A 26,051-nucleotide genomic window follows, 5' to 3' on the forward strand; every position below is an offset into this window, starting at 1 on the left:
TAGCGGACCCTAGAGACACTTTCTCATAACATTTCAAAAAGAAAACTATGGCAATGCCCTCGAAACTGTTTCTGTCCTAGAGTGCAGAAAGCGGAGAATCAGATAAGAGAGAGTGTGTGGGAAAAGGAGAAAAGTACAGAGAGGGAAAAGATATACTCCCTCGAAGCATATGGATGGAAATGGTGTGGAGAGCAAATCAAATTCCCGAAGTTTCCCGAATTCCGCCGAGATTTTCGGGAGGGCTTTGGTCGGTGAAACGGAACGAGTATAAGGATCCGTCACTCGTAGTGGAATTTCCGTTTCATAGCCATGTACGTAATATTATCTGGGCATTGCGACCTGGACAAGGTTCCCTTTCTTTCCTTTTTTTCTTCTTGATCTCGCTGATCTCGTTGTTCAAGATTTCGGAAATCCCTGAGGTTTGATCAGGACTGTTTTCATATTTCACGTAGAGTTGTAATATATACATGGATTCGTATGAAGACACTGAAATACAAGTGCACAATGCCGTTTCTCATAATACAGCCCCAGTCACCCAATACATTACTTAGTTTAATATATCTCGTGATTGATAATCACAGGGAAATGCTCAAAAAAGGAACGTCCGAAATGGGGAGTATGCGCAGTTCGCTATGCTGATGCCGTGAACGCCTTTGCTATGTCGCTATCTTTCAAAGGAATGAATGGATCGTGTCGTAAAAATCATATACTTTCATCATCATCATAGAGACTAAGTTGGATAGTCCTCTAGGAACCACCTGATTCATTTCCTTCGGCAGCGTCCCCGTCTAACGCATGGTATGCCAGGCCTGGAGGTTGCTCTACCGGAGTGTACCGATACATCTGGGGCTGTTGGAATTGACTCCAACAACTGGAAGTATTATCAGCGAGCTAGATTCATGTAATCTTATGAGGAGTGACTAACCTTGGGGCCTGAAGAACGTATCGGGCCATTGCCTCCCTGAATCGACTCTTGTATTCTTTGGGACTGGTCACAGTAGGTCGATTCTTACCACCGCCAGCGAATCCACGGTCCTTGATCCATGACTCTAATTTCTTGTCCCACGTATAGGTACGGATGCAGTCAATAACACCGACTACCAACTCCGACCGGCTCTCGTCGATAGCAATCATGAGTGAATAATCCATGACATTTTGGCGGCCCAGGAAGAGAGTGTCGTTCCAGACACTTTGGCTCAGAAGCTTTTTAGAGTGCTCTCGGGTGAAGAGCGGTGTCTCGTAGATGAAATCTACCATGTTCTCATCAAGCAGGACCTCGTTGCGTTCCCCGGTGCTCTGTACCTTGCGATTCCTCATTGAGCCCTTGAGGTCGAAAATCCGCGTCGGAACGCGGTCGTAGAACAGGTTTTCCATTAGCAAAAGAAACCAATTAAACTCGGTGCCTGTGGCAGGATTCTTGATAATCACTTGATAGAATCCGAACATCTTTGCGATCGCGGATGGTAACTCATGAAACAGTGCTTCAGACATGATCTGGAAATACGCTGGAGCAAACTTGAGGAAAGCTTGGGTCTCGATAGTCGACAGCGATTTTAGAATGAACCGGTCGTCCAGCGTCTTCAAAAAAATGGATTTTGTTTTCCCTCCCTTTGAATCCCATTTTGCACATCGGGATAGTGATTCTACAATACGCTCGGCAATTCCGCACTTCTTCCTCAAAGCATCGAACTGCTCGGCATAAAACACCTTGCAAAGCATTTTTGCCTGACCTTCCTGGAATTGATACTTGAGGTGCGTTCCCGTAGATCTCAAAAGAGCATGCTCAACCCGTGCTTCATTCATAGCTTCTGGTCCTTCCCCCAGATCCGTGTCTTTCTCATCGAGCTCCTCATAGCGTTTCTGGATGCTCGCTAGCTTCTCTTTATAATCATGAGAATCTAAAGCAAAGGCAATGAGCGAGCTCGGTTCATCCTCGCGTACGATAATATCACAATCTGCAAAAACATGGTCGGACATGGTCAGTGGATATTCGAGGGGAGTCCATCCACTGGCAGAACGCTCCGACCAGAAGTTTGTTAGGAGCTTCAGAAGCGTACTCCTTTCGTGTTTTGGGAACTCTTTCAGGTCGAGCTGTTCATCTTCCGGTGACATCTTGGGTAGTTCTTCATTTGAATCTGTAACTTGTAGCCCATTCACTGAAGAGCGGTCTTCATCGCTATGTATCTCCTCTGCTTCACCCTCTGATAAGATTTGATCCGTACTCTGAATGAGACTGTCAGCTTCCACTGGCGTGATTGATGGCTCTTGTGAAGTAAGATCCTTTCTTTCTCCTTCTTGCGACGGTTTTGCTGGGGGTGCTTCACCGTCTTTGCTTGAGTCGTCTATGGAAGTCCGCGATGTGGATGAGAGGAGGTCTTCTCCTTCACCCGAGGGCTCTCGTTCCTCAACTGCCTCCCTAACATTTTTGTACACCTCCACAATCGGCTTTGAACTTGCAAGTGGAAATGCACGTGATTGTGAACGTTTGGCGGCTCTCTGGGCTCTTTCACGTTGTCGCTCCTTTTCGAACTCTCGGCTCAATTGCTCGAAGTGCTTGGCTAGAGAAGTAACACGTGTGTGACCCTTTCTTGTCGGTATTGAGCGAGGTATTAGAGATGGACCGGGCGTAAGTCTTCCGTTTCGGAAGGCATTGAGACCGAACCGGTCTGATAGCTTTTTGTCTGGGCCCTTGAACCTCACTTCATATGGAGGGGGGCTAGCAGTACCGTCGCGGCCACCAATTCTCCCAGGGTTGATTCTGAACCCCTTCAGGGGAGTATTGTCATACACTGTTTCCTTCTGAAGCTGCACTGGCTGTGACTGGGCACGGAACAGGGGTGGAGAAGTTGCCTTTGCATTGCGCCTAGTAATACCCTCGGCTGGCCGTGGAATTGCTGAACGGTGTTGATTCGGAGAAGAATCGGGAGAGTGTATCGGTTTATCAGCATCATAGTTCCGCTGGCTCAGTGCCTGGGAGTCTCCTTGCTCGGGAATAATGGCCTCCCGAGCACCTGTACCCGAATCGGTTCCTAATGGCTCTGATTCAGGTTTACCCACCGTGTCCTGGTCATTCACATCCATAAGTGTCTGTTCAGGTTGGTTTGAAGGCAACGCTAAGTCCAGGTGCTGCACTTCTTTTTTTGCTATGGCTTCGTCTGCAGGAGAAGATGACAGCCTCTCCTCTGGTGCAGGTGAGGGGCTGGGTGTATCAGTTTCTTCAACCTTCGCGGAGTCATTGTCTTGGCCCTCGGCTTTCTGTTTTTTGCCCGAGTGTTCTTCAACGACAGACACTAGGACATCTTGCGCCTTCTCCGGAGACAAAGTCATGCGGCGCATCGGGCGTGGCTTTTCCGGCTCTTCAGTATTCTCGCTCTCAGGCTCCGTAGGGGTGGTCAGGGCCTCTTCAGTTGAAGTAAGAGAAGTAACAGATGCATCTTTATCCAAGAAGATTTTCTTCAACTGCAATGTTGCCAGTCTCCTAATATCCTTCTCGGAAGGAAAGAAGTTCTTTTCAAATTCCGCAAATGCAGTATCCCACTCAACGACTTTCTCCTGAGCAAAACGTGCCACTTCGTTCAAAGGTGTAATCTCCCAATAACGGGAATTGATATACTTGTCTTGTAATTGTTTGATCAGAGCTGCATGATCTTCGTTAGCCTTTTTGGTTAGCGCTTCAACTTCTCGCTTGCAATCTTCTGCTAGCTTGGGAATGACACTTTCAACATTAATGCCCTTCAAGCGCCCTTTGACAGAGAGCATGAACTTGTTCAGACGCTGTTCAATCTTGAGATAAATGTCATTCCTGAGCTTTAGATCGTTGTCCACTTTCCATGTAACCCGCGTCCTTGGAACGATGATCTCAAGTAGATTTATGGGATCGTAATGGATGCGTAAGGCTACATCTTTGAAGCCGAAGTAGCGGAGGTGGTCACGCTGCAAATCGTGCGGACAGACGCCAGCCCGAGCATGAAGATTCTTGCTCCAAAAGGAAAGCTCCAAATATTTCCCAAACGAATACTTCCACGTGCTTTCAGACATAGGGAAGACCTGGGTTTCATTCCCACATATTTTACAGGCACTCCACATCAAAATTGTGTCCTGAAGACCTCGGAGTTTCGAAGGATACGGCTGGATGAAAACGCTTATTTGGGCTTCTCCGTGTACGTACTGACGGTGATGTTCAAACATCCGCTTCTCACACCCATTTACGTTGCAAATAGTGTTGGCATTGAGGCATATGTCCTCCACATATTGGCCAAGCGCACAATCGGGTTCAAACATCGCGTCATCACCGTGCTCATTATAGTATTCCAAAGCAAGAAGATCCGGGCCTGAGCAAGGGATTGATGACGTAGTGCAGACAAGACTGAAGAGAACGACAATATTCTGATGTGCATATGGGTCAAAAACACCTGCTGCTCCAGCAATATAGGCTTCCCATTGACGTTTCTGAGTTTGATAGTTATGCAGGGCTCTGTCATATTCGGCGTCATGAGCCGCATGCAAGACCTCCTTTACTTTCGGGGAAGCATCCTGAGGTGATTCGTGGACCATTTCAGGAGTCACAAGAACGAACTTTTGTGACCTGGTTTTTTCATCTAATGATGGGTTAAAGTCAAGGTTCTGGTCCCGCAGACGTTTCAGGTAGGCTAGCCTCCGTTCCATTTCTCTTGCGCGTTTCAGCAAATAAGGGGGCTCAAACTTGACGAACGGAGAGGCAGAGAGGATCTTTGCCTCACTATCATGCACAAAGTCCTGATAGTACGTCGGCATGGGAACGTCATCAGGCACTTCTGTGACCTCACTGGCAACAGTGGACTTCTCTGCGATAGATCCATCACTCTTCTCAATCGATTCCTGCTGCAGGCTTGATGGGGGTGAACCTGATTTCTCCCCACTCTTATTTGCTGTAGTTAAGATGCTTGAGCGTGCCGCATCAATCGCCTCCCTGCCGGCTTCTGTCTCGGATGACGCCGGCATCTGAGCAAACTCGTCCCTCATCAAGCAAGTCTCCAACCTAAGGTTGTAAACAACATAGGTCATGAACTCAGTAATTCGTTTCACCTTTGAGAGCACTTCACTGTCGCCACCACGAAGAACAATTGTACATCCGAGCTCTTTGCGACAGCCGGACAAGTACATGTATGTTTTCTTACATCCATTATAAACATAGGTCTTGACATCGAAGCTACCACACTCGCTAGTCACAGGAGTGGTCACAAGTTTGTCCATGGAAGTGATTATCCTAGTTTGGGTGCATCGGGATACAGCTTCAAGGACGGAAGACTTGACATTGTATGCCGTTGCAATTTTGGCTTTATCCAGCAGATCTAGAGCTAGCCCAGAGACATTCTTCTCAACCAGAAGCAGGTTAGGCCGTAGAGCAGCTATCCTGCTTACTAAATTCTCGAGAAACTCACGCTCCTGGCGGATGACAGGCTCCAAGCTCATGAAATGTTGCTGATGACGGGCATATTCAAGTGGAAACGCAATTATCAGTATCTTCGGCTGCGGGATGCACCTAGACATGCTCTTGAGGGCAAGGTTCTTTGTGAAAACCAAGCCGGATACATAGGATGTATCTCCAGGCCGACCGCCCAAGATCTTCTTGAGTTTGACGTAGTGACGGATATCCATATCGTCGCCACCCTGAACGTCTGGATCAACCTCATCCGCTGCTTTTAGGAGTATGGGAAGCAGAGCAGTCTCCCAGCTCTGGACATGAGGTATCGAAGCGTCTTTCAGAAGTTGCCGGAGGAGCTTGCGAACATGTTGTAGGCTAGCCTTATTTAACTCTACCGGCGGAGCACCAGATCCCCTCATAGACGAGCTTCGTGTCATCTTGAACCCGCTAGAAGTTGCCCCAGTAGGGAATACGTGGGCAGCAGTTGCAGAGTCCTGTTGGTTGAAAACACTGTCTTTGGACGCCCTGGGTGAGGGGCGTTGGTGGACACTGCTCGCAACGCTAAGATTACGCCGGCGAGGACGAGGAAGGTTCACTGCTCTCGAGCTGCTGATGCTTCCCTCATCTGGTTCGCGGCCGACATGGCTGTAGTTTGCAACGCTCCTGTCCCCAAATGCAGATCTGCCTTTTTTCATGGCAGCGAGAAACCCCCCGAACGTTGTTCTTTCATTGTCACCACCGCTTTTAGACAATGACCCTTCTGATACGGCTGATAGCAGGCTTGGCTGCTCGTCGCCACTCGAGGCATCATCAGAGAGGTACTGTGCCAGATCCGGGTCGATGATATTGTCCTTGTGGAACGCAGGGAGTCGTGATTCAAGAGCAGTGTCCTCTACATGCCGCCTCTGGAAGGGAGCTCGATCGTCATGATAAGGCTTGAAGTTTCGAATGAACTGCTGACGAGAGTGATGGCGCTTATGGCCCATTGAATGAGTCCTCCCACTGAGCGACGATTTGAGCGATCTTGAGGATGTTGGCCTAGCCAATGGCCGATCCGGGCTGATCTCTAGGACAGCCGATCGGCGATTGTGGCCTTCGCCGGCACGTCTTGTTGCCGGAATGGCCATTGTCGGTGTCTTCATAACCTGATCTATCGATTGAGAAACTATAGAGGACGCGTCATCGTCGTCGGCAGTGGGACGCGGGTAACTTCCCAAGCCTAAATCGGAGACTCGAGGATTGACCACAACTGGGCTCTGTTCGCTATCTGAGAACTCCGAGGAATCATCATCATGCCCATTAATCATAGCTTCACACGGCTTGCAGACGCGTATAGTGCCCGGTTGACCGAATCTGTCTCCGGGGATCAAAAGTGTGCATTTTGAGTCGAATATTTGGCCGCAGGTCCGACAGTGGTGTTTGCGTCGAAAAGTAGAGAATGGCTCGCCGCAATGGAAGCAGTCCTTTGCGTTCTCATCTCTCATCCAAAAATCCTTACTGAGCAGTTTACTCCGGAGTTGCGACATAACACCATCGCCAGTCGCATGGGAACGCCAGCTACGCCCATCCTGACTAGGGCCGTAGTCAACCGTTGTGCTCAGCGGAGTAACAGCAGCAGAGCCCATTGATTTATCGCTTGGGGAGGCTTGAGAAGCCACATATCCTGGTAAGCGGCTCGAGCTTGGAAGAACGAGTCTTTCCTTGGGTTTATTCTTGATAAGTGCCTTTGAGGATTCTTTCGGTGAGCCCTCCCTCTCTACCAATGGCATAGGTGTCGCAGCAGCAGATGGAGGTTGATTATCAGGAAACGAGTTGTCAGTATTACCGGAGAATTGAGAGACATTACTCGCTGCAGTAACTGGAGCAGCAACAGATTTATCTGGATTGAATGAAGCCCCTGAATTCGACCTGATTCTCTCCGTCCCATCATGTACTCCTTCGACTGAATGCCTCGCTTTTCGCACCGGACCAGGTAACGATGTATCTAACTCATGAGTGACCTGGCTATCTGACCTCTTAAAACTATCCGGGACCTGACTGTTCATCGTAGATGACCTGCTAACATCTGAGGTGCCTGGGCCTTCAAACGAGAAGTGCTGGGCCTTCGCCTGCAAGACGGGGGAATGTGATAATCGTTGGCTCCGCCCTGAAGAGCTTATAGATGCAGTGAGAGGGCCATCTTCTTTGTCTGTGCTCAGTGAATCGATCGATTGAAAGCTGTGAGAGGAAAGATTCACGGAGTTGTTGCTCGAGTTATGAGGTTCCTTGATAGCGTTGACATGAAGCTCAGTAACTGTCGGGTCTACAACTACTGAACTAGTCGTACTTTTGGGCAACGGCACAACAGGAGACTTCATCGCGGGCGAGGGGGGGACAGAGGCCTTTGAGGATATACTCGCTGTTTTCGACGAAAGCCTGGGGCCTTTCCCAGCCAGTAGGAAAGGAAAGCCATCTTGCGTAGATTGGTGACTTATGCATGTTGGTGAGTGTAATCTTGAACCCTGAGATGAGCCCGGTTGGTGCTGCTGAGACTCCGGTATTGAAGCTGTCGAGCCATGAGCAGATTTCGAGACGGAGCGCTCCGACGGCGGACTTCTTATTCCATGGTCTTCAGTGGAGGATCTGTCCAGCGACTTTCCCACGCCGCTTACAATGTCCCTGACACCGCCCACAGAAGTTCGAAACCGACTATATAACCCACTCAAGCCTCCTTGTAGCTCGCCTGAGAAGCTTTTCTCTTCAGTCGCGGAAGTGGGAGCGGGTGGATTCGTAAAGTCGTTAAATGTGGTAAGAGAATCAGACTGGTAAGCTGCCGTATGAATCTGGTCTAGTGCAGCGTTTAGACCCTTCCGTTCGGCGTGGGTTGATAAAGATGTCCGAGAGCCCCGTCGTCCTAGCGGAAGAAAGATTGATGACGCGGATGGACTTGATGTCCCTTGAGACTGTTGTGAAGCCATCAGGGCTTCGTCTTATCCAGACGAATAAGAGGTGCGGAGTGTCTAAGGCTAGACGTTGAAGGTAAATCACACCGGCTCAGTCGAAAGTAGATAATTGCATGCGGCCGTCGCATCTACCTGTGGAGAAGCTTCGATCGCTCGTGAAGGGAACTGACTGGAGTCTGTGCTGAGCGTATCCAAGCATAGAAAGATTGGCTCGGCATGATTTGAGAATATACCACAAACTTCAAATCAGTTTATACTCTAAGCCGAGATATGAGGATTTGCACGGACGCCCGAGGGGTGAGATACAGATTGATCGATGCTTTTCTTTTCCCTGCACAATGCCCGCCGCCAAAATGCCCGTGACATGCTGCCCAATGACGTGGTTGTGGTGGTGGTGGTTGTGGCGCAGCAGGGAGCTGTGGCTGGCGTGGACCCTGGGCGGTGAAGCGCGTCTAAAGGGCCTAACCGTGTCAAACCCGAATGGAGGAGAGAACAAAGAGACTAGTATCCATGAGGTAACAGCGCCTTATATGCCGATTCACCCTTATGCTCTAAGAATGAATAGCACTTTGGATGGATGATGCAGTTCCCTGAACTATGATGTATATTATGGTCACTCTCTATCTAATCAACCCGTCTAAAAGAAAAGTCTCTCCTGCACTTTGACTGACAGTCATGCGTTATACCGGACTACTTTGTATACCAGACTATGACGCTTTCTATTCTGACGCGATTTCTGCATCTACACAATGACTTCAATAAATGGGTGGGTTGCGCCATTGGTTGAAGACTTTCTTTCCCGTTACATCAAGGGGCAGGCCGACAGCTCGGAATTTGATGACGATGGCAGTAATCTTCGTTTTGCCCGTCGCTCTCCACAGTACACTATAGTTCTCAATGTAAGCTTCCAGTCGTTGAAGGTATATAATATTCTAACCGCTTCATAATTATTTTTAGTGGGAAGAAAGCGAAGGGAAATATGTGACAACTTTAACCGACTCCAAAACTCAGATCGAAGCAGTGCTAGCAAAAGAGTCTTTGGAGGGACTCGAAAGGGAGGCCCGCGAGCGCCCAGTAAACAGAGACGTGACTCTAAACCATTACGTCCAGCTACTGGACTATGAGATAGTGCTCGAATATGCCATATCTACCCCGAAAATTCATTTATACGTTAGGAATCTTAGTATTGCGTGGGACAAGGGCAAGTACAAAGGCGCGCCACAAGGCAAATCAATTAAGAAGAGTGCAAGTATACGAAGCTTGATGAAGAAAGTTTTCGAAACCATCAAGTCTCGGGAGAGCCGCCGTGCTGCGACTTCACCAAAGGCGTATTCCTTGGATGACTCTCCAAAGTCTCAAACTCACGACGTCTCTGAAAAGCATGTCTCGCAACAGTTTCTACAGTCCCAGGTCCAGACATCCTTCGTGGGTTTGGGAGTACCATCTATGATGCCCCCAACACAAACTAAGCGCAGCTCAGCGGTTTCAAATGCGCTACTTGGATACTTGGAATCTCATACCAAGCCGGCCGACAGTAATTTTCCAGAAAATACAGAGCATGGAACGGTTGCCATTCCAGTCAGCGATGAATCTGCTGACAGAACTGAGGTACGGGGAAGCAGCCCACATGCTGCTAAAAGCGCCAGTGATATTCCTCGGCAAGGAGCTCAAGGATCTGCGTCAGACTCTCGTCCTGGACTGATACGTCCTGTTCAGCACAATGGTCATACAGCCCCCCAGCAGCGATACGATGCAGATTATGAGTTGCCAAACCCGAAAACTGATGGGGGAATGGCGGGCAAGGCAGGTATACAACAAGGGCAGGACTACGAGAATCCCAATTCGCCACGGTCATCACCAAAGCAAAAGCCACCTGAAATGAAGCATCCATCTGAGAATTCAAGCTCTAGCCACACAGACCCCTGGCATGGTATGACTGGTATCAGAACTAGGGACATTAGGATACCCAAAAACCAAGTCACACTGCTTGAACAGCACACTCGTCAATGGGTGCCGCCCGATTATGGGGATTCCATCAAAGGACATGTACCACCTGAACTTTTAACCCAGTGGAATCAAATTGCGCTACAGAGGAGTCGTTTAAGTGAACGGGACGGACTAGGGGGCTTTGAGTCTGAGCGGGCTGAGTCTCGTGCGCTTTCACCAAATATCAACTATCCCACAGCTCAAACGAATGCAGAATCCGACGATGAACCCGTAACTTCGGACTGGTCTGAAAGCTCTCCTGAACGTGTTTCCCGTCCTCGACAACTACCGGCAGACAGTAGCCCTGTGACGGGGGCGATGATGAAACGCAACGGCGTACGTATCACAAAACTAGGCAACGCACCAGAAGAGAAGCAAGCAAAGGAAGTCGATTCGACATCAGTGCGCGAAACTCAGCAAGACAGCCGAGCTATTTCCGCAGTTCAAGAGAGCAATGATCTACCCATGGAGAATTCGCCGTTTGAAAAGAATGCAAACGAGGAGCATATCTCTGAACCTGTGCACAACAATACCAGAGCTGCTGGACACGATCTCCAAGAGGAATCCGATGCAGAAAGCGAGGATTCAGTCATGGATACGTCTGTTCCCTGCCCACTTGTTGGGTCACAACAATCGAATTTTACCAACCAGTCGGAGCAAGGGATCATTAGTTCTGGGTCTTCACTTCCCGCACGCGGGCATGTGCAAGTTCTGGAAACACCTTTAGCTAATCTCAAACACCTACGTTCTGCGAGGCTGGACAAGGATAAGGCTAGTCTGGAATCACACCACACACAACAGTCATCATCCCAGGCGGCCAAATCGTCGTCTCAATCACGCATCTTTAATACATACGCAACTGACAACGACGATATAGAAGGCACCCAGACTACAAAAGTCTCAAGGGCCAGTGAAGCTGGTGAGACGAATGATATTGAAGTTTTCGGGACACAGATGAGTACAGGTGACTGGTTGATGCCAGATGCAACTCCTAACTCACACGTTGCCCTTGTCTTCGACTCTTCTGCCCCTAAACAGCATGACTCAAATGCTCCTATACCTATGTCTACACTTGAATCTCAGGATTCCTCGAAGCCATTTTCATCTCACGATGAAGTGCTCTCATCAATGGAGCTCGAGGAGAAAGGACAGGAGTTAGTGCCAAGCCAGGGGTTGGCACATGACACGCCTGAGCATGGCGGAAGATCACCTTTAAAGCGTCCTGCATCTACCGCTGGGGTGGAAGAGCGACCTGCTTCAAAGCGACATAAATTTGCATACAACGAGAATACAGATGCAGGCATCGTAGGGGAAACCAGATCAGCTTCTGGTGTCGTTTCTCGTCGCCAGGATTATATTCGTCACTCTGCAGAACACTTGGAGGCGCAAAGGATACATGAGAAGTTTCGAAATGATTATCCAAGCTATGTCGGAGACTTTCTACACTTCAGAAAACTGTGTGCAATATTGCAAGCCGTACGAGACAAAGGAAGTTTACAGCGGTCTTTCTTGTGGGACGATTTCGTTATCAAGCACTTGGAGGAATATCCACATTACTTGGAGCAATGTCTTTCTTTGGAGACGAAATCGCTGGGGTATGAAGAATATTTCACATCACACTTTTCCAAACCAACGCATAAGAAACGAAGTCTTACCGCAGAAGGGATCAAAGTGGCCGCAGCACAGAATATCACTCCAAGCGTATCTGACACGGTGGCGAGTCCATTACGTCTTCGAAATGGAGCAGATATTTCGTTTACTGCCAGCCTTGTGGATAAGTTTTCCAACTTTCACGCGCACTCCTTTGGACCAGCAGCCCAGAGTGCCCAATCTGACACGGATGTCGATAGAATGTCATTCACTACGCCGTCGCCTACTCAACATACGAAGAACAATGTGGGTGCCCCTGGCGATGGTCATCATACAGAGATCGAAAAACACACAGAAGAGACCACCGAACGCCCGGAAGCCGAAATGCAGCAACCAGAGGTAGAGGAACAGCACTCAGAAGCCGTAGAACCGGCCTCGGAAGTTGATGAACAGCTACGCTCAGAGATGACTACTCAGCTCAGCACATTGAGAAACCTAGATGGTAACGAGTCCGTCATCGCAGAAAGCGAAATCAATAGCGAAGAAGACGACGGTGTTGTAGATGAAACGCACGAGACAGCCAGCATTGAGCTGGGGGATGAAGAGCCCTCCACAGCTCTCGAGGCGCCCCTTTCAAGCAATGAATCAGAAGCAGCCAGTGAAGCGGAGAGTCCCAACGAGAACTGGTTTCTCTCTCTCCGACATCTCTTCCCAACAGAACCCAGCTGGTGCGACGGTCCTGAGACGCCCTTCAAAAAATGGGCTCGGGCAGACCAGAATGTTTTCTCTCAACGCAAGTTCCGTCGCAACTGGGCACACATCCCTGTAGATGAAAAGGGAGTACCTCAGCGGCCGTTTTATTCTAAACCTCCTGAATAATGTTCTTTGTGTTGAGCAACGAGTACGCTACCTGTCTCTTTTCTAGTTCCCTGATTCACCGTGCCGAATTCTATCCTTATCTTGTTGAAATAGGTGTTTTCTTAATAACTCTTTTGTATTTCACTTATGACGGGTTTAATGTTTCAGATAATATCTTTACTTTCAGCGGTTGCTTCTCGATGGCTGATTCGGGGCGATATGGGTGATGCAGATCCACTGGAAGGATTAATTTCACTGTATTTATATTTTACGCTCCATGTACCAAGACGAACAGATATCGGACACTCTACAATGAAAGCTTATGACAGATCGACCTGTGACTGACTCCTCAATACTTTATCTACGCAATCCAAAATCTTTAAGACGGCAAAAGCAAGTCCAGAATGCTAGTTCTCACAAGCAGTAATGATAATGTGAAGCAGAAAGTAAATTGAAGGAGGGTATCTATGTCATAGACATCAATCTATATCCACGGTGAAATTCCAGAGCAAAACGAAGAAAACAGGCGAGGATTATTTATCCACCCAGTCGAATAATAATAAAACACAGAAGTACAATACAAATCCCAAACGGCTCATGCTGTAACCTGGCATTATGTTCATAAATGAGGATCCTCGCTAAGATGCTTCAATAAAGCTCAAATGGGATCATCAGATTGTCATTGGTCGAGTCGTACGACCACCTTTTTTTTTTTTCTCTTTAATTCCTTTTATTGACTTGTTTGGAAATATGGTTTGCTCATATATGGTGTCGCTTAGACGTGGCGGAAGGGCTCATAGGCATTTGACCGGTTCTGAGTAGGAGGGGGGGGCGGGTAGGAGGTGGTGTTGTAGGGAGAGGCCTGCTGGTGGCCCTGAGGGCCGATAGGCTCATAGGTGTAAGGGGTCTTCTCAGCCGTGACACCGCGAGGAGTGTTCTTGTGGTTGTAGGGGGAGCGACCGGAGCAGCAGCAGGTGCTAAGCATCCAGAACAGAGCAGCTCCCAAGGAGAAGGCGGTAGCTAACCAGGTGGTGACATAGATGTTCTTGCCCATGCTACCATGCATACCATAGTCCTTCAGGTTCTCGTTGAAAGCACCGGTGACGGTGGCGAACATGGCCGTAGCAGTAACGGAGGATGCGGCAGTGAAGAGGAAAGCAACACCAGAGATAAGCGTGGTGACGCAGCTACCCCAGCGACTGCAAATAGCGAAGACACCGACTACCAATTCGACCACGGTGGCGACGAAGGCGACAATATAGGCGATGAACATCCACTTGGAGACGTTCTTGTAGAGGTTCAAAGACTTGCGCAGACCACTGGGGAGGCCATTCTCAACGCCGGTCTCCTGCAAATTCCAGACCTCAATGGGGTTAAACCAGAACTCTCCCTTGGGCTTCGAGCACTCCGAAACTTCGAAGTTGTCGTTGGTGATGTTTCCATCACAGTAGCCCCACAGACCAATGTTGTAGAAGTCCTTGAGGTCAAACTGCTTTTGGACTTGTTCCAAGGCCGCGGAGATATCTCCATCTGAAACGGTCACACCGGCATCGGAGAGAGCCTGGGATACTGTGCTTTTGCTCGATGCGGTTGTCGTCATATTTTGGAGATTGGCCTAAATCTGCTGTTAGTCGGCGTTCCCGATCGCAGCAAAGAGACGGGGGAAATATCCTTACCCGAAAGAAGTAGAGATCATTTAATGTGCTTGAGCCAGAGTTTGTGCAGCCCAACCCGACGATGATGATGCATACCAACGAAGCGATGGTGAGTGCATAAGGTGTGATAATACATAAAACTCGGCCGCCTTTACCCATGATGACGGTGTTGATGATGTGGAAATTGGTTCCGTTCTATGTATGAGTTTGTCTGGATGTATCGGCTAAATTCCCGTGGATTGTCGTCTGAAGTAAGGAAGATAGATAGGTGGGGATAAACCGACCGTGAGTGAAGAACGGTGAGTTAAAGAATGAAACTGAATGAATAAATAAGATGGCAGGAAGTGTCAGACGGGAGAGAATCGCGTTGGTTTTAAGATGGGCTGCCCGATGATCGTCAGCCTTTCCCCCCCCCCCGAGTTAAAAGTCCACAGTATCAACTTTACGAGTTGAGGAGGCGCAGGTTTATTTTTTAAGATCGTCAATAATCTGACCAATCAGGGGGATCCGATGGAGGACCACGCCACGCTATGTTTCTATAAATTCATGCGAGGTTTCCACCGCAACTCCGGGATGGTTTCTTTACCATACGAGTCCAACGGGACCAGTCGTAAGGCACTAAACCTGATCGGGGGCACTCGAGCCTCGTGGCGGGGTCACCGTAGCCCTATCGCCACGTCATAAGTGGCTGGAGTCCTACGCGTCGTCGTCTTAGCATTACGAGATGTCTCCAACTGATTACTATGACGATCCCTTGCAAAAACTCAGACTATACCTATCTGGTACCATATCTGCCGCTCTACCATAAAATAAGTACGTAGTAATGATAATAATAATAATAATAATGAGAATAAAAATATTGGAGCAAGCGAGAACCACAATCGGAATTAAAGTTGTCAAATCGAAACTGATCTGAGGCATTGTGATCCACAACACGGCCACCATAGTATTAGAATAACCATCCCTCTACGGAGTACGGAGTAGACTAAGTATGTTCGCTCTAAATCATAAATAGTACTTAGATACTAGTCGAAGGCGCAAGCAGGCTTCCCTATTTAAAGCTTGGCAGCTTAACTTGTTCTAGACAGGCATCATACACAGGATCGAAATTGAATTGGGAGACTCAACAAGACCTGCGCTGCCTTAAGGTAGTCAACGGAATACCAGATCGAGTAAAAGCAGCAGAAGCCGTTTCTTCCGTTCCATTGGATCCAACAAAATTCTCCCACTGGGTCAATCAGGCACCGAATTTCATCCCTCAAGGTGGAATCCAACCTGGAGTTATTCATTCAGTACTATCGTGGTGATAGCAACTATAGGCATGTAATAAGATGCATGCAAGGACCAGTCACTTGCGATATCAAGCTTACGATTAACCTTTAGGCATCTCTTTTAGATTGAACGACACTGCCGACATAGTGGAGATTCCTGAGTCCCTCCAAAAAAAAATAAAAATAAAAATAAAAATAAAAATAAAATTCATGGAGAGTGTCTTCAATTACTGTACAGGGTTAGACTAGTCCCCATTACCCATAAATCACTGGGGCTGTGTTTTTGTGGTCCATGCCCTACGAATCGGTGGGTCACATTCCATTCATGTCAAAAGTATTATCGAGTCGATCGCTTGTTCAAAAAACCGTCAACAACTCAGTTTACGTGTATAGACAGATATGATACTCTTGCCGATTTCTTTTACCGAAAGCCGGGGCATTTAGAACCTCCTGAAATAGAACTATCTACAATGTGCTCAGCACCAGAATGACAAGATGACGACCTGACATTATTTCACACCCTATCCTTCGCAGTGTCCCTATCCCAGGTATGCCTGCAGAACGTCCATCATTCCCGTGAACGCAACTCCATTTGGAGGTTCCAAATTGTACATATAATCCCCCCACCATGGGCCGGCAGCCCACCAAAGCGCACCCTTCCACACGTCCGTGTTCTCAGCCAGATAATCCAACATTCCCTTCACGGCGGTTTTACACTGGTCGTTGTTTCCACCGGCGAACTCACCGATGATACCGACCTTCTTGTTGTCCTTGAGCCACTGAGTAGCACTGGTGACGCGCTCCTGGCCAATCGTACCAGATACGCAGGTCTCGGAGGTACCAGACCCGTCCGAGTCCAAATACTGGTGCATCTGGTAGACGATCTTGTCCTGGGGATCTTCCAAGTTCTTCATGTTGTCGTTCACATCGGTCCAGGTCCACGCCCCTGTGTACGAGTTACCTTCAACGAAGATATATTGCTCCGTGGCGCCAGCCTCTCGGATCCCGTCGATGGCGGCTTGGTTGAGGTTCAGGACCAGCTCTTGGTCCATGTCATGGTATTCATTGTCTGTGGATTTGATGTTAGGATCGAGGATACCCAACTCAATGTGATAATAGGAAAGACCCCGGTTGGGCCGACGTACTGGTATCGAAGATAACCAAAGAGTTGCTCTTGAACTGTCCTGCCAGGTTCTTCCAGAAGGTTTGGAAGTCAGATGCAGTGGATATGATCTCGCCATTGCTGTCATGATCAAGTCAGACGGCATCCTCATCTTTAAACCTCCGTAATACGCGAGCTCGGGGCCTTCGAGATACTCACAATCTGCCATAGTTATGGGGATCCAGGATAGCATGGACACCCGCATCAGTGACGGCATTGACCACCTGAAAGCATCGTCAATACCCCAGATATTCTTTTTGGCAGATAAACAACTTACTGTTGTCAGGTTCTGCAGGTAGGCCTCATCGTATGCCCCCGTCATCGAGTCTGGAACCAACCTCTCCATCTTGAATTGGATACGAAATATATTCATCCCCTTATCAATCAGGGTGGTAATGGCCGAGACATCCGGGAAGATATAATCTGTACCCTGTAGCAATTACACTCAGTTGGTGAACGAACATCTCATACCGTATGGTGATCATTTGTTCGAGGCCACATACCCATACACCCGGGAGGTTGTTCTCGCCGAATTCAGCTCCCGACTCATTGGCGCCGATCCCTGTATTATTTATTAGCACAGTGATTGCAAACTAAAGACAGAAGAAAGAAGAGAAAGAAGATGACGAAGGGCAGACTAACATTGGAAGACGGAATCCCTCTTTTTTTGCTCCTTAGCCAGAGGAGCAGCAACCGCAGAGCCAGCTACGGCAGCAAAGAAAAGGGTACGGAATTTCATTGGAACGAGAGCTCAGAATGGAACAAACGAGACAAAGGAGAAGAATGTAGAAGGATTGACAACAGATCAACTGCTTGTGTCCCAATCATCCTTCCATAGCCGGGGAACTGGCAGGATTATATATACCAAAAGTCCGAGAAGTCCTCTCAGTCGGATCTGGACAAAGATAATAATTCACCACATTGTTGCGTCGGGACTTCCTCCTTCCACTACAGATAGCACGAACTGATTCGTGGAATCCATGACTTGAAACATGCCGATCAGGAACAAACACACTGGATGTCGGGGTTTCGGCCCGTAGGGACGCAAAGCCCTTGACATCTCGGTTGTTGAGAAAACCAGACCCACGTTTAATCAATTACTACTTCGAAGAGTGGAGTGACGATGGTAACAATTCGTTCAGTCAACGGGTATCAGAATTATCCGGGGACAGGCTTGGAAATTATGTAGGGTTCCCTTTTGCCGTCTTGGCCCTTGGATGAAACGCCACGGAGATGAAATCTTCAGGTACGCGTGACAGCGATCGACAGCCTAACAAAAGCCGACTAGTTGAATGGGACAGATGAGGAGATGCAATCTTTGCACGTCCGTGCCTTTCTAGGTATGGTCCCGTCGGGCTTACTTGCATAATTCTGGTTTTCTCTTGTCCATCGCAGCATCCAGTGTCATATGCATCGTGACAATAGTACATCTGACTCGACACCAAACAAGAATATGCAAGGATCAATCGTATGATAATCTAAGTCATACACGTGTAAGCGCTGTCATCCGAAAATTAAATCAGATTATCAGTGTCCTGTCTCAATGATCAGTTAACAAGGGGGCACTCTTTTACGTAGAGATACAACGACAGATACTACTAGGAGGCCAGCAATAATCCCCCATACACACTCTTTCATTTACACATCAAGTCAAACTAATAAGCTTATGTACAATGGATATCCCGTAAGCTACCATGCCCCCAAAGGTTGCAGAACCTTCTTCATATCCCCCGCTTGGAGCTGATGATACTTAGCAGAAGGATGATAATCATTCCACCAGACACAGGAGGTGCCGTCCTCATTGATGCAAGTAGCATCGGGGAAACCGTAGTCTGTGGGGTTATCAAGGATCTTTGTCATGAAAGACCAAGAGTCGTAGTATGCGACAGTAACCTTTAGCAGCAGGGTCGGTTAGTCTTCCAATACTACGAACACACCGTAATTATACTTACGTCTGTATGATTAATTTTAAACTCATCCACCATTGATTCAAGGTTTTTATTATAAACAGCCAAATATGCCGCATGCTGCTCAACAGTGGCATTGCCCTGATTAATGAACATGGGGCTTCGGCTCGTAGGAGGCACATTGAGGAAGAGGAATTTGCGACCTCCAGCACTGTAGATTTGCTCCACTAGGGAAGCAAGCCGCGCGATCAACTTCGGTGTGAATGTGTTGGCATCGGTATTGTAGAATGCATTTCCGATGCTAAGCTCAACATGTGAGTACTGGGCTTGTTTCAAACGGCTTCACTTGAACAGGGGACATACTCATTGATTCCAATCCAGAACCCGAAAACGGAGTTATCCGCCGACCAAGGCGCAGAAGCCGGCTTGATGCTGTATGTTTCGTCGAAAATATCGACCTGGGAAGCAAGGTCAACGTCTGTGGAACCCTGGACGAGCGAATTGTCAATGCTAGCACCGCCCACTGCCAGATTGTAGGAGAGGACGAGAGACGCATTCTGCCCCGTCGTCAGGTATCCAACCCAGTTTTCACCCCCGGTGGTGGTGCCAGTTCCTGGTCTTGCGTCAATACGTGGATAGTACAATCGGTGTACTATGTAACACTCACCCAAGGTGGGATTTCCCATGGGATTCGAAGGAGATGGCTGTTCTCCAGTGGTGCTGAAACCGGTTTGCGTATATGAGTTGCCACTTGCATAGAGTTAGTTTGTTTGGAATAGTCGTGAAAAGACATTCCATACAATGTAAAGAAGTAAGTACTCGTAGTGTTTACAGCTCTCGGCCACGGCCGCGCAGCAACCGTGGAGATGGCGCTTGCCATGAGCCAAGAGTTGAGAAGCTTCATGGTAAGAGATACAGTTCGAACGGTAGAAAGATACTGTTCGCAAAGATCACTAGCTTATTGAAACAACCCCTCTTCTTGCAGAACCGGAGGGTCTCCGTCCACGCTTTTATAGGCATGCATGCTCACGGTCCTGCAAACCTAACTTATACACTCCACTGAAAGCGTCACAGGGATCCTCGAATAACAAGAACTAAGGAATGGCATGTTTGAAGAGCGTCAGTTAGTATCCATTCAGCATTACCAAGTGGAGTCCATCGGCGACTGAGGTCTGCTTGGCCCTCAGAGCTCCAATTTACCCGGAATTCCTCTCTGGATGTTTGGTCTCGTTTGGTGCCGGAAATAATTTCACCGAGACACAGCGCGTTGGAAAAAAAAAAAAAAAAAGAAAAAGAAAAAAAGAAAAGAAAAAAAACTGCTTTCCTTACCCCGGAGGAGAGGGGAAATTGGGAGTGAAGATCGCAATTCTTGATTGCAGATGTCAGACGTTGTTTCAACTGCCGGTGGGGTTCGGACCCTATGCCGTTTTGGTCACGGCATATAAATCTCAATTCATCCACCAAGTCAGATATAGTGTTGATTCGCTGTCAATATATTAGAATCTACCTTCTGTACGGGGAAAAACAAAGTCATTGATGTCAAGACTAGGACATTATATGTAATGTTCATCAGCTGGTTGGGATTGAATTGAAAAAGAGCTAACCCGGGAGCTCCAATATTAGTACAAGACATAAACCGAGACTAACAAAGCGCAGCCACAAAAGCTTGCTCCAGTATTTAGAGTAATGATCACTCACACCAGAGTGCCGCATACCGCAGGTTCTCTGTGGAGACTTTGTACAGGACTGCCATCTCCAATATAACTTCTGGTCCAATTGCCAACGCTATGACTTCATCTCTTCCATTTGCACTATGATCACCGCCATTCCCGTGATGCCTCATATAATCGAGGATGTTGAAAACAGTGGAGGAAATCGTATTACCCCTAGAGCTGTAGACTGCGTGGCTATGGGACAGGTTAGACTTCCAGAGAACTAATGCTTCCTGAGCAAAGTTCAAGGAAGAAAGACCTGGGAGATCTGAAGCCCAGTTGTACGAGTTCGGCAAACCACGAGTGAGGTCAGAGCGAAGGCTTGGAGTTGAGTGGATGAGAGCCGTGAAATTAAGAAACAACTCAGAAGAGACGAGTCTAGTGATAAACATTGATATAATCGGTGTAAACCCTTGGTGATGGGAACTTCATTAGGCAAACCGCAGGATTTGGAACATAGAATATGCATCATGAGAGACTAGGTATGCAGTCGAGGAATAGATGTACTCACCAAAAGGTCCAACGTTAAGCTCGCTGTAACCCTCAGACTCATTGACTATCAGGCTTCGAAACCCAAGTAAATTCCAGATGGGGCCTCTTGCGAGTACTTTGGTACCTATCCAGTTAGTGAGCACAAACAACAAGAGCTCGCGCTGGCAGCCCCTGAAGAGCCGCTCCTGCGAGAAGATCATGAGTAATGCGCAAAGCTGAGACTCCACCGGCGCATCCAAGACCATGTAGGAGAGTGCGGTGGACTGTGGGACGAAGGCCAAGCGTGCTACATAATGTGATGTCAAACCCCGGGTTTGCAGTATTCGTACATGTCACAGCTACGACATGATTTATGTCGTACTTAGAACCGCCCCATTCTGTAATAGTACCCTTTGCAGCACGACAAACTGGTGAAATGGCGTGTTCCTTGAATAGAGCATCGGTATCCGCGATCGTGGGTAACGTCTGCTGGAACCATATTGGATCATCCAGGGGAAGGACGCTGCACAAATGCCTAATACCAGATCTTTCGATGAGATCCAATGTTTTCGATACTCTAGATAGCAAGTTAACCAGCGACCATAGAAAGGAAAAGGGGTGACAATCTAGTAGCCTTATGCCGGAGAGTGACGACAATGGCGAGATAAGAGTGCTTCGAGGAAATCTCGCTGGAGGAGAGTGGCACCATATTGTGTTGACATTCCCACCACTGAGATGGTAGGGCTTAAGTGTTCATCTTGTGTAAATATTTGACGGCATGCTTGTTTACATCCATGCCAACGTGTGATGAGTGCCAGGCGTACCGCATGGTATCTCTGTTTCAAACCGAGGAACTGCATCTTGATGTGAACTGGATTACAATGTGGTGAGGTGCAAAATGAGTTTGGTAGGAAGTTCAAGCACAGGCTTGCATGTCTGTGAGTATAGTCGCTGTGGCGACATGTGGACGTGTTCTCGGCGTGCTCACCCTGGCTGTCACCAACATTCACAAGACAGCTCTTACTTATACACTGATGTTAATGTCAGTTAGCAGCATACTTGGTTAAAAAACTGGGCTGCTTAATATTGAAACTCTCTATATTCTCTGCATCCGATCCATGCAAACATCACATCGTAACCACGGTTGCACAAGTTAAGGTAGTCGGATGCCCATCATTTCCATGCCAACACCACAGACAAGAAGCTTGGTTTCTCCAGAATCTTCGCGGATGAGACCCAGAGATGATATGTCTGCTACGGAGCTATATCTATCTGCTATCATTTGCACTTGGATTGCGTTCGCTCCGGTTTTCTTAACATCTACCTCAGCGCACCAGATTTTGACCCGATGGTCATTACCTGAAGTAGCAATAACGGCCAGCATGGTTCCCTTGTCCTGACATTGACGTCGCACGAGTATCTTGCCCGTTGTGATACATGCTGCATGGGCGTCGGGGATTGTGATTGTGGTAGCATCGCCAGCCTCACTGCTCGTGAAGTTCGTGTTCAGTAGGGAGAGCGTCAGTGCATTGTCGTCACCGGCCGCAATGACAAGAGAAATTGCATCCGATAGATGGCCAAGCTCCAGGCATTTGATACTGTTCGAATGAGTCTGGTATCTGTTTTCGCATGAGATGTTCTTGGGGGTAATCGAAAACGTGCCGATGGGCTGTTTCAGGCGAAGAGCCGAAGAGATGGTATAGTACGGCTCTAAGACCGAGGTTAAGTTCCAGAATGTGAAATAACCATCTGTGGAGGCTGTTAAAAGGCTCAGGGAGGAGCCGCGCAGCAGGAAGCATGCTTCGGTGAGGCAATTGCTTGTATAAGTGCCCTCCGCTAGTAGGGTGAAGTTGCCACCGTCGACCGTCGAAGAATAGTGGAATATCTACATGATTTAGCAAAGGATATAGGAGAGCAATGGCCACGGAACTTTACCTTGAGTGTGGAGTTAGAGTATACCAGGCAGAACAGGAAGTTGCCGTCCGACGTATTCTCATCCACCTGCAATACATCAAAACCGGTCACTCGAAGATCAGAGAACGGATCATCCCGGACTGAGGCTACTGCATTTGTCGCAAGTCCAAACAAGGGAATCGAGCGAACCTGCCAAACGATGAATTCCTCGCTCCCGCCACTGGTGAAGAGATAATTCCCCTTCTTTGACCAGCGGACTTGCTGCAGTCCGACTAGATGCTTTTTCAGTACCCGCAGGCATTTAAAGGAGCCCCACAGCTTTTCTTCGTTTGGTTTTGTCGGTGCAAATATACGCACGATAGTATCCTCCGCCCCAGTTGCAAAGAGAGGGCCATCGGCCGAGTGCGCTACATCCATAGCCTTGATCTCTCGTCCATGTCCTCCCGCACGTAGAGTACGGTTAGCATCACCCCGAGTTTGAAGAACATTGAGATTCTTTTGGATCCATATAAACAAGCCGGAACCAGGTTCCTCCGGGTTGGGTTGGAAGGCCCATCTCCGATGCGCGCCACCACATAAGCGTCTGACAATTTCGGATTGCGTGGTCTCGTTCCACAAAACGAACTCTTTTCCATGGAACCCATACAGCATAAGATCCTGGGAATGCCTGTCAATGTAAGCACCCTCTATTTCAATGGTCCGAGTAGCATTGGAGCGATGGATCGTTTGAACAGTAGCCAAGTTTTCTGAATCTCCGTCGGTCTCCACCTCGTGCACACAGTAGACTCCAGATCGACCGCAAGTCAGGAAATAATTAAGGGAAGGGCTGGCTTCTCCATAAAGTGACGAAAACGATGATATATGACTGATACCTTCCTTAGAATGTATCTTACGATTCCATATGGGTTGTTGAATAGGCATCGTGTTCCCAACGCGATATAGGATAAGGGAACCGTGCGCGTTACCAAGAGCCACAAATCGGTTGCCACAAATCAAGCTTGCGCAAGTTACTCCAAAACTATGAGGAAGTGCTAAGGTTAGGGTCTCAATTCGTGATACCTCGCCTTCTGATAGTGATATTTTGATTAGACTCAAATGGTCTTCCTGTTCGTGGGATGAGATGAAAGATAAGGTCTCAGGCGAATCGGAAGTACCACGGTTATAATCAAGGGCAAAAAGCACCAATGGCCTTGGGCCACTTTCAACAATTCTGAGCAGTGATCTGGTGTTGTGATTGTACAGACGGACTAATCCTTGTGCATTGCCCAAAAGCGCAATGCCGCACTGTGGCAGGGAAGCTATGGCACAATAAGACGAGAGATCTTCTTCATGAAATAGTGTTTCCTTGAGGATGACGCTCTCAGTCGAAGTCTCCGGGCTGATCCAACAAACCTGCACCTCGCCACGTGTAGTCGTTGTTAGGAAATGTTGTGGTGTAACAAAGGTGAAGGCCCTAACTGATTTATCGACCCTAGATTGAGATATTCCAGGACCAGCCGAGGCAGTAATGCTGTTGTTTCTGTTCGGCAAAACAACTGCACATTCCTCATTCACCTCTATCTTGAAACTTTTTATAGCACCATCAGCACCACCAGTGTACACCGTTGTATCCTTAGCAGTGCTGCGCATGCATAAAGACCAGATATGCTTTCCGGTATGGTTATGCCATGAAGAGATTTGACCTAAACTAAACTTCGGCCTCGGAGCTGATGGTTCCCAACTGAGATTCCAAACTATACAAGTTGCATCCTCACCACGTGAGAGTAGGCTCATATTGGATTGATCCTCAGCTCTTGTAGGCAAGAAATGAACACTCCATATCCGAGCTTTATGACCAAAGGCACTTGCCACACAGGATTCTGAGCCGAGGCCATCGCCAGTAGCTGCTCCACCAAAGCCGGTGCTTCGAAGTTCAAAGCCGTCCGTCGAATAGGCTGAAGGATCATTAGAAGAGGCATACTCACAGTCTGAGATATCCCATATCCTGACTGTTCTATCGTCACTACAACTCGCCAGGAACCGTCCACTGGGGCGACCAGGTAAAGAGGCAATTGCAGGAGATATCCGGACCCCAAAAACAGATCCCTCATGGCCGGTGAAGAAATGATGGATGGAGCCAACAGCACTGGGACTAAGATGCACACTTTCATCCAAAAAGCAAGACCAGACTATCACCTCACCAAAGACGGTTCCAGCAGCAATCAGCACGTGCGATGCCGAACATGATATAGTATCGGCTGAGTAGAGAATAGACTTGACTCCAGCCACGAGCTGCTGAAGATGAATCGATTTCGGATATGTCGACGAGCCTCCATGCACTACATAAAGCCCAAGGAGACTATTATGGGCGGTCAGCACGTAAGCTCTGTCCACTCCATTAATGGAGTCAGGCGCACACCCAGCCAGAATCCAATCTGGTGCTAGATATTCCGCACTGATAGGAACCAAGGACGCTTCAGAGGTTTCAGCAGCCTCACTTCTAGCAAAATACAAGTCGATGATTCTCAACGATTCACCTCCCCAAGCTAGAACTTGTGCGTATGAATTACCCGTTTGCTCGTCTTTCTGATTCAGAACTATGAACCCATGGACGTTGTTTCGTTTGAAGGTCTTTAATTCGGCCAACATTTTACCACTGCCATCATCAATCAACCGAGAGTACGGCCCTTGTCCTTGCAAAACAAGTCTTGCATCTCCCAAATCAAGTGCTTTCAATGCAGTTACAGGGAGGCAGACATCTATGTGCTAAGGGTGGGATTAGTGGTTGCATTGTGCGGTATTGAATATCGATTACCAACCTCGAGCGGTAGATGCATTGATGCAAGGAACAATACATTAGTTTGCAGGCCCGTGAATTTTTGAATGAAAAGTTTCCTGACGCTCAAATTTCTACAGCAGCATTTCCCCACATGCCTCGATTATCATTTCCAAAATTCCAGAATTTCTAAGTTATCGATAACTAGCGAGGTGGATTATGTAATACATAAAAATTTTGCCTTAAGGTGATCGGTATGCGAGCGACGCATGTAAGCGGGTGACGCAGCTCTGTATTCTATACAAATCAGCCCTTTTTGCTACTTGGATATCTCAGCAACCAGAGATTGCTAAGATATAATATTTTATATATAATATATTATAGGGTAAAAAAGGCTTGAAATATTTTTCTCTTATTTTTCTAT

General features: G+C 47.9%; 7 protein-coding genes across 7 annotated transcripts; 1 reads left to right on the forward strand and 6 right to left on the reverse strand.

Moving 5' to 3' along the window:
* Positions 1–586: 586 nt before the first annotated feature.
* BDV38DRAFT_117272 (1-phosphatidylinositol-3-phosphate 5-kinase FAB1) lies at positions 587–8,842 on the reverse strand. The gene is made up of 2 exons (XM_032051065.1): positions 926–8,842; positions 587–871 (listed from the first exon to the last, which is right to left on the reverse strand). The coding sequence occupies exons 1-2, from the start codon at positions 8,359–8,361 to the stop codon at positions 748–750; spliced, it is 7,560 nt and encodes a 2,519-aa protein (XP_031912296.1). The 5' UTR covers positions 8,362–8,842; the 3' UTR covers positions 587–747.
* A 253-nt stretch (positions 8,843–9,095) lies between these two features.
* On the forward strand, positions 9,096–12,801 carry BDV38DRAFT_284231 (uncharacterized protein; the record flags this gene model as incomplete). Its single annotated transcript, XM_032060217.1, has 2 exons — positions 9,096–9,245; positions 9,304–12,801. The coding sequence occupies 2 exons, from the start codon at positions 9,096–9,098 to the stop codon at positions 12,799–12,801; spliced, it is 3,648 nt and encodes a 1,215-aa protein (XP_031912297.1).
* Positions 12,802–13,555: 754 nt separating this feature from the next.
* BDV38DRAFT_272280 (SUR7/PalI family protein) lies at positions 13,556–14,594 on the reverse strand (the record flags this gene model as incomplete). The annotated part of the gene is made up of 2 exons (XM_032057460.1): positions 13,556–14,395; positions 14,457–14,594. The coding sequence occupies 2 exons, from the start codon at positions 14,592–14,594 to the stop codon at positions 13,556–13,558; spliced, it is 978 nt and encodes a 325-aa protein (XP_031912298.1).
* Positions 14,595–16,100: 1,506 nt separating this feature from the next.
* On the reverse strand, positions 16,101–17,828 carry BDV38DRAFT_117659 (glycoside hydrolase family 5 protein). Its single transcript, XM_032051068.1, has 6 exons — positions 17,511–17,828; positions 17,372–17,430; positions 17,146–17,298; positions 17,028–17,092; positions 16,852–16,949; positions 16,101–16,775 (listed from the first exon to the last, which is right to left on the reverse strand). Exons 1-6 carry the CDS (start codon positions 17,605–17,607, stop codon positions 16,246–16,248), a joined length of 1,002 nt encoding a protein of 333 aa, XP_031912299.1. The 5' UTR covers positions 17,608–17,828; the 3' UTR covers positions 16,101–16,245.
* Positions 17,829–18,427: 599 nt separating this feature from the next.
* On the reverse strand, positions 18,428–19,761 carry BDV38DRAFT_117685 (putative cellulose-binding GDSL lipase/acylhydrolase). The gene is made up of 5 exons (XM_032051069.1): positions 19,576–19,761; positions 19,443–19,525; positions 19,139–19,388; positions 18,821–19,076; positions 18,428–18,761 (listed from the first exon to the last, which is right to left on the reverse strand). Exons 1-5 carry the CDS (start codon positions 19,677–19,679, stop codon positions 18,558–18,560), a joined length of 897 nt encoding a protein of 298 aa, XP_031912300.1. The 5' UTR covers positions 19,680–19,761; the 3' UTR covers positions 18,428–18,557.
* A 1,875-nt stretch (positions 19,762–21,636) lies between these two features.
* BDV38DRAFT_250328 (uncharacterized protein) lies at positions 21,637–21,889 on the reverse strand (the record flags this gene model as incomplete). The annotated part of the gene is made up of 1 exon (XM_032054941.1): positions 21,637–21,889. A coding segment is annotated over exon 1 (168 nt), but the record flags the coding sequence as incomplete, so codon positions are not given.
* Positions 21,890–21,964: 75 nt separating this feature from the next.
* BDV38DRAFT_294058 (tRNA (34-2'-O)-methyltransferase regulator RTT10) lies at positions 21,965–25,763 on the reverse strand. The gene is made up of 3 exons (XM_032062411.1): positions 25,671–25,763; positions 22,894–25,617; positions 21,965–22,843 (listed from the first exon to the last, which is right to left on the reverse strand). The coding sequence occupies exons 1-3, from the start codon at positions 25,686–25,688 to the stop codon at positions 22,112–22,114; spliced, it is 3,474 nt and encodes a 1,157-aa protein (XP_031912302.1). The 5' UTR covers positions 25,689–25,763; the 3' UTR covers positions 21,965–22,111.
* Positions 25,764–26,051: the final 288 nt, after the last annotated feature.

This window comes from Aspergillus pseudotamarii (assembly GCF_009193445.1).
Source record: "Aspergillus pseudotamarii strain CBS 117625 unplaced genomic scaffold BDV38scaffold_36, whole genome shotgun sequence".
In the NCBI taxonomy this organism is placed as follows: domain Eukaryota; kingdom Fungi; phylum Ascomycota; class Eurotiomycetes; order Eurotiales; family Aspergillaceae; genus Aspergillus; species Aspergillus pseudotamarii.

Coding starts and splice junctions, on each gene's coding strand:
- BDV38DRAFT_117685 (XM_032051069.1), bottom strand. CDS start 19,679: ATGAAGCTTCTCAACTCTTGGCTCATGGCAAGCGCCATCTCCACGGTT. Junction 19,077..19,138: donor TTCTGGATTGGAATCAATGA/GTATGTCCCCTG, acceptor TGTTGAGCTTAG/CATCGGAAATGCATTCTACA. Junction 18,762..18,820: donor TTAAAATTAATCATACAGAC/GTAAGTATAATT, acceptor CTGCTGCTAAAG/GTTACTGTCGCATACTACGA.
- BDV38DRAFT_294058 (XM_032062411.1), bottom strand. Junction 22,844..22,893: donor ACTCTAACTCCACACTCAAG/GTAAAGTTCCGT, acceptor TAAATCATGTAG/ATATTCCACTATTCTTCGAC.
- BDV38DRAFT_117659 (XM_032051068.1), bottom strand. CDS start 17,607: ATGAAATTCCGTACCCTTTTCTTTGCTGCCGTAGCTGGCTCTGCGGTT. Junction 17,299..17,371: donor ACAACCTCCCGGGTGTATGG/GTATGTGGCCTC, acceptor TAATTGCTACAG/GGTACAGATTATATCTTCCC. Junction 16,776..16,851: donor TTTGGTTATCTTCGATACCA/GTACGTCGGCCC, acceptor TCAAATCCACAG/ACAATGAATACCATGACATG.
- BDV38DRAFT_117272 (XM_032051065.1), bottom strand. CDS start 8,361: ATGGCTTCACAACAGTCTCAAGGGACATCAAGTCCATCCGCGTCATCA. Junction 872..925: donor TACGTTCTTCAGGCCCCAAG/GTTAGTCACTCC, acceptor TAATACTTCCAG/TTGTTGGAGTCAATTCCAAC.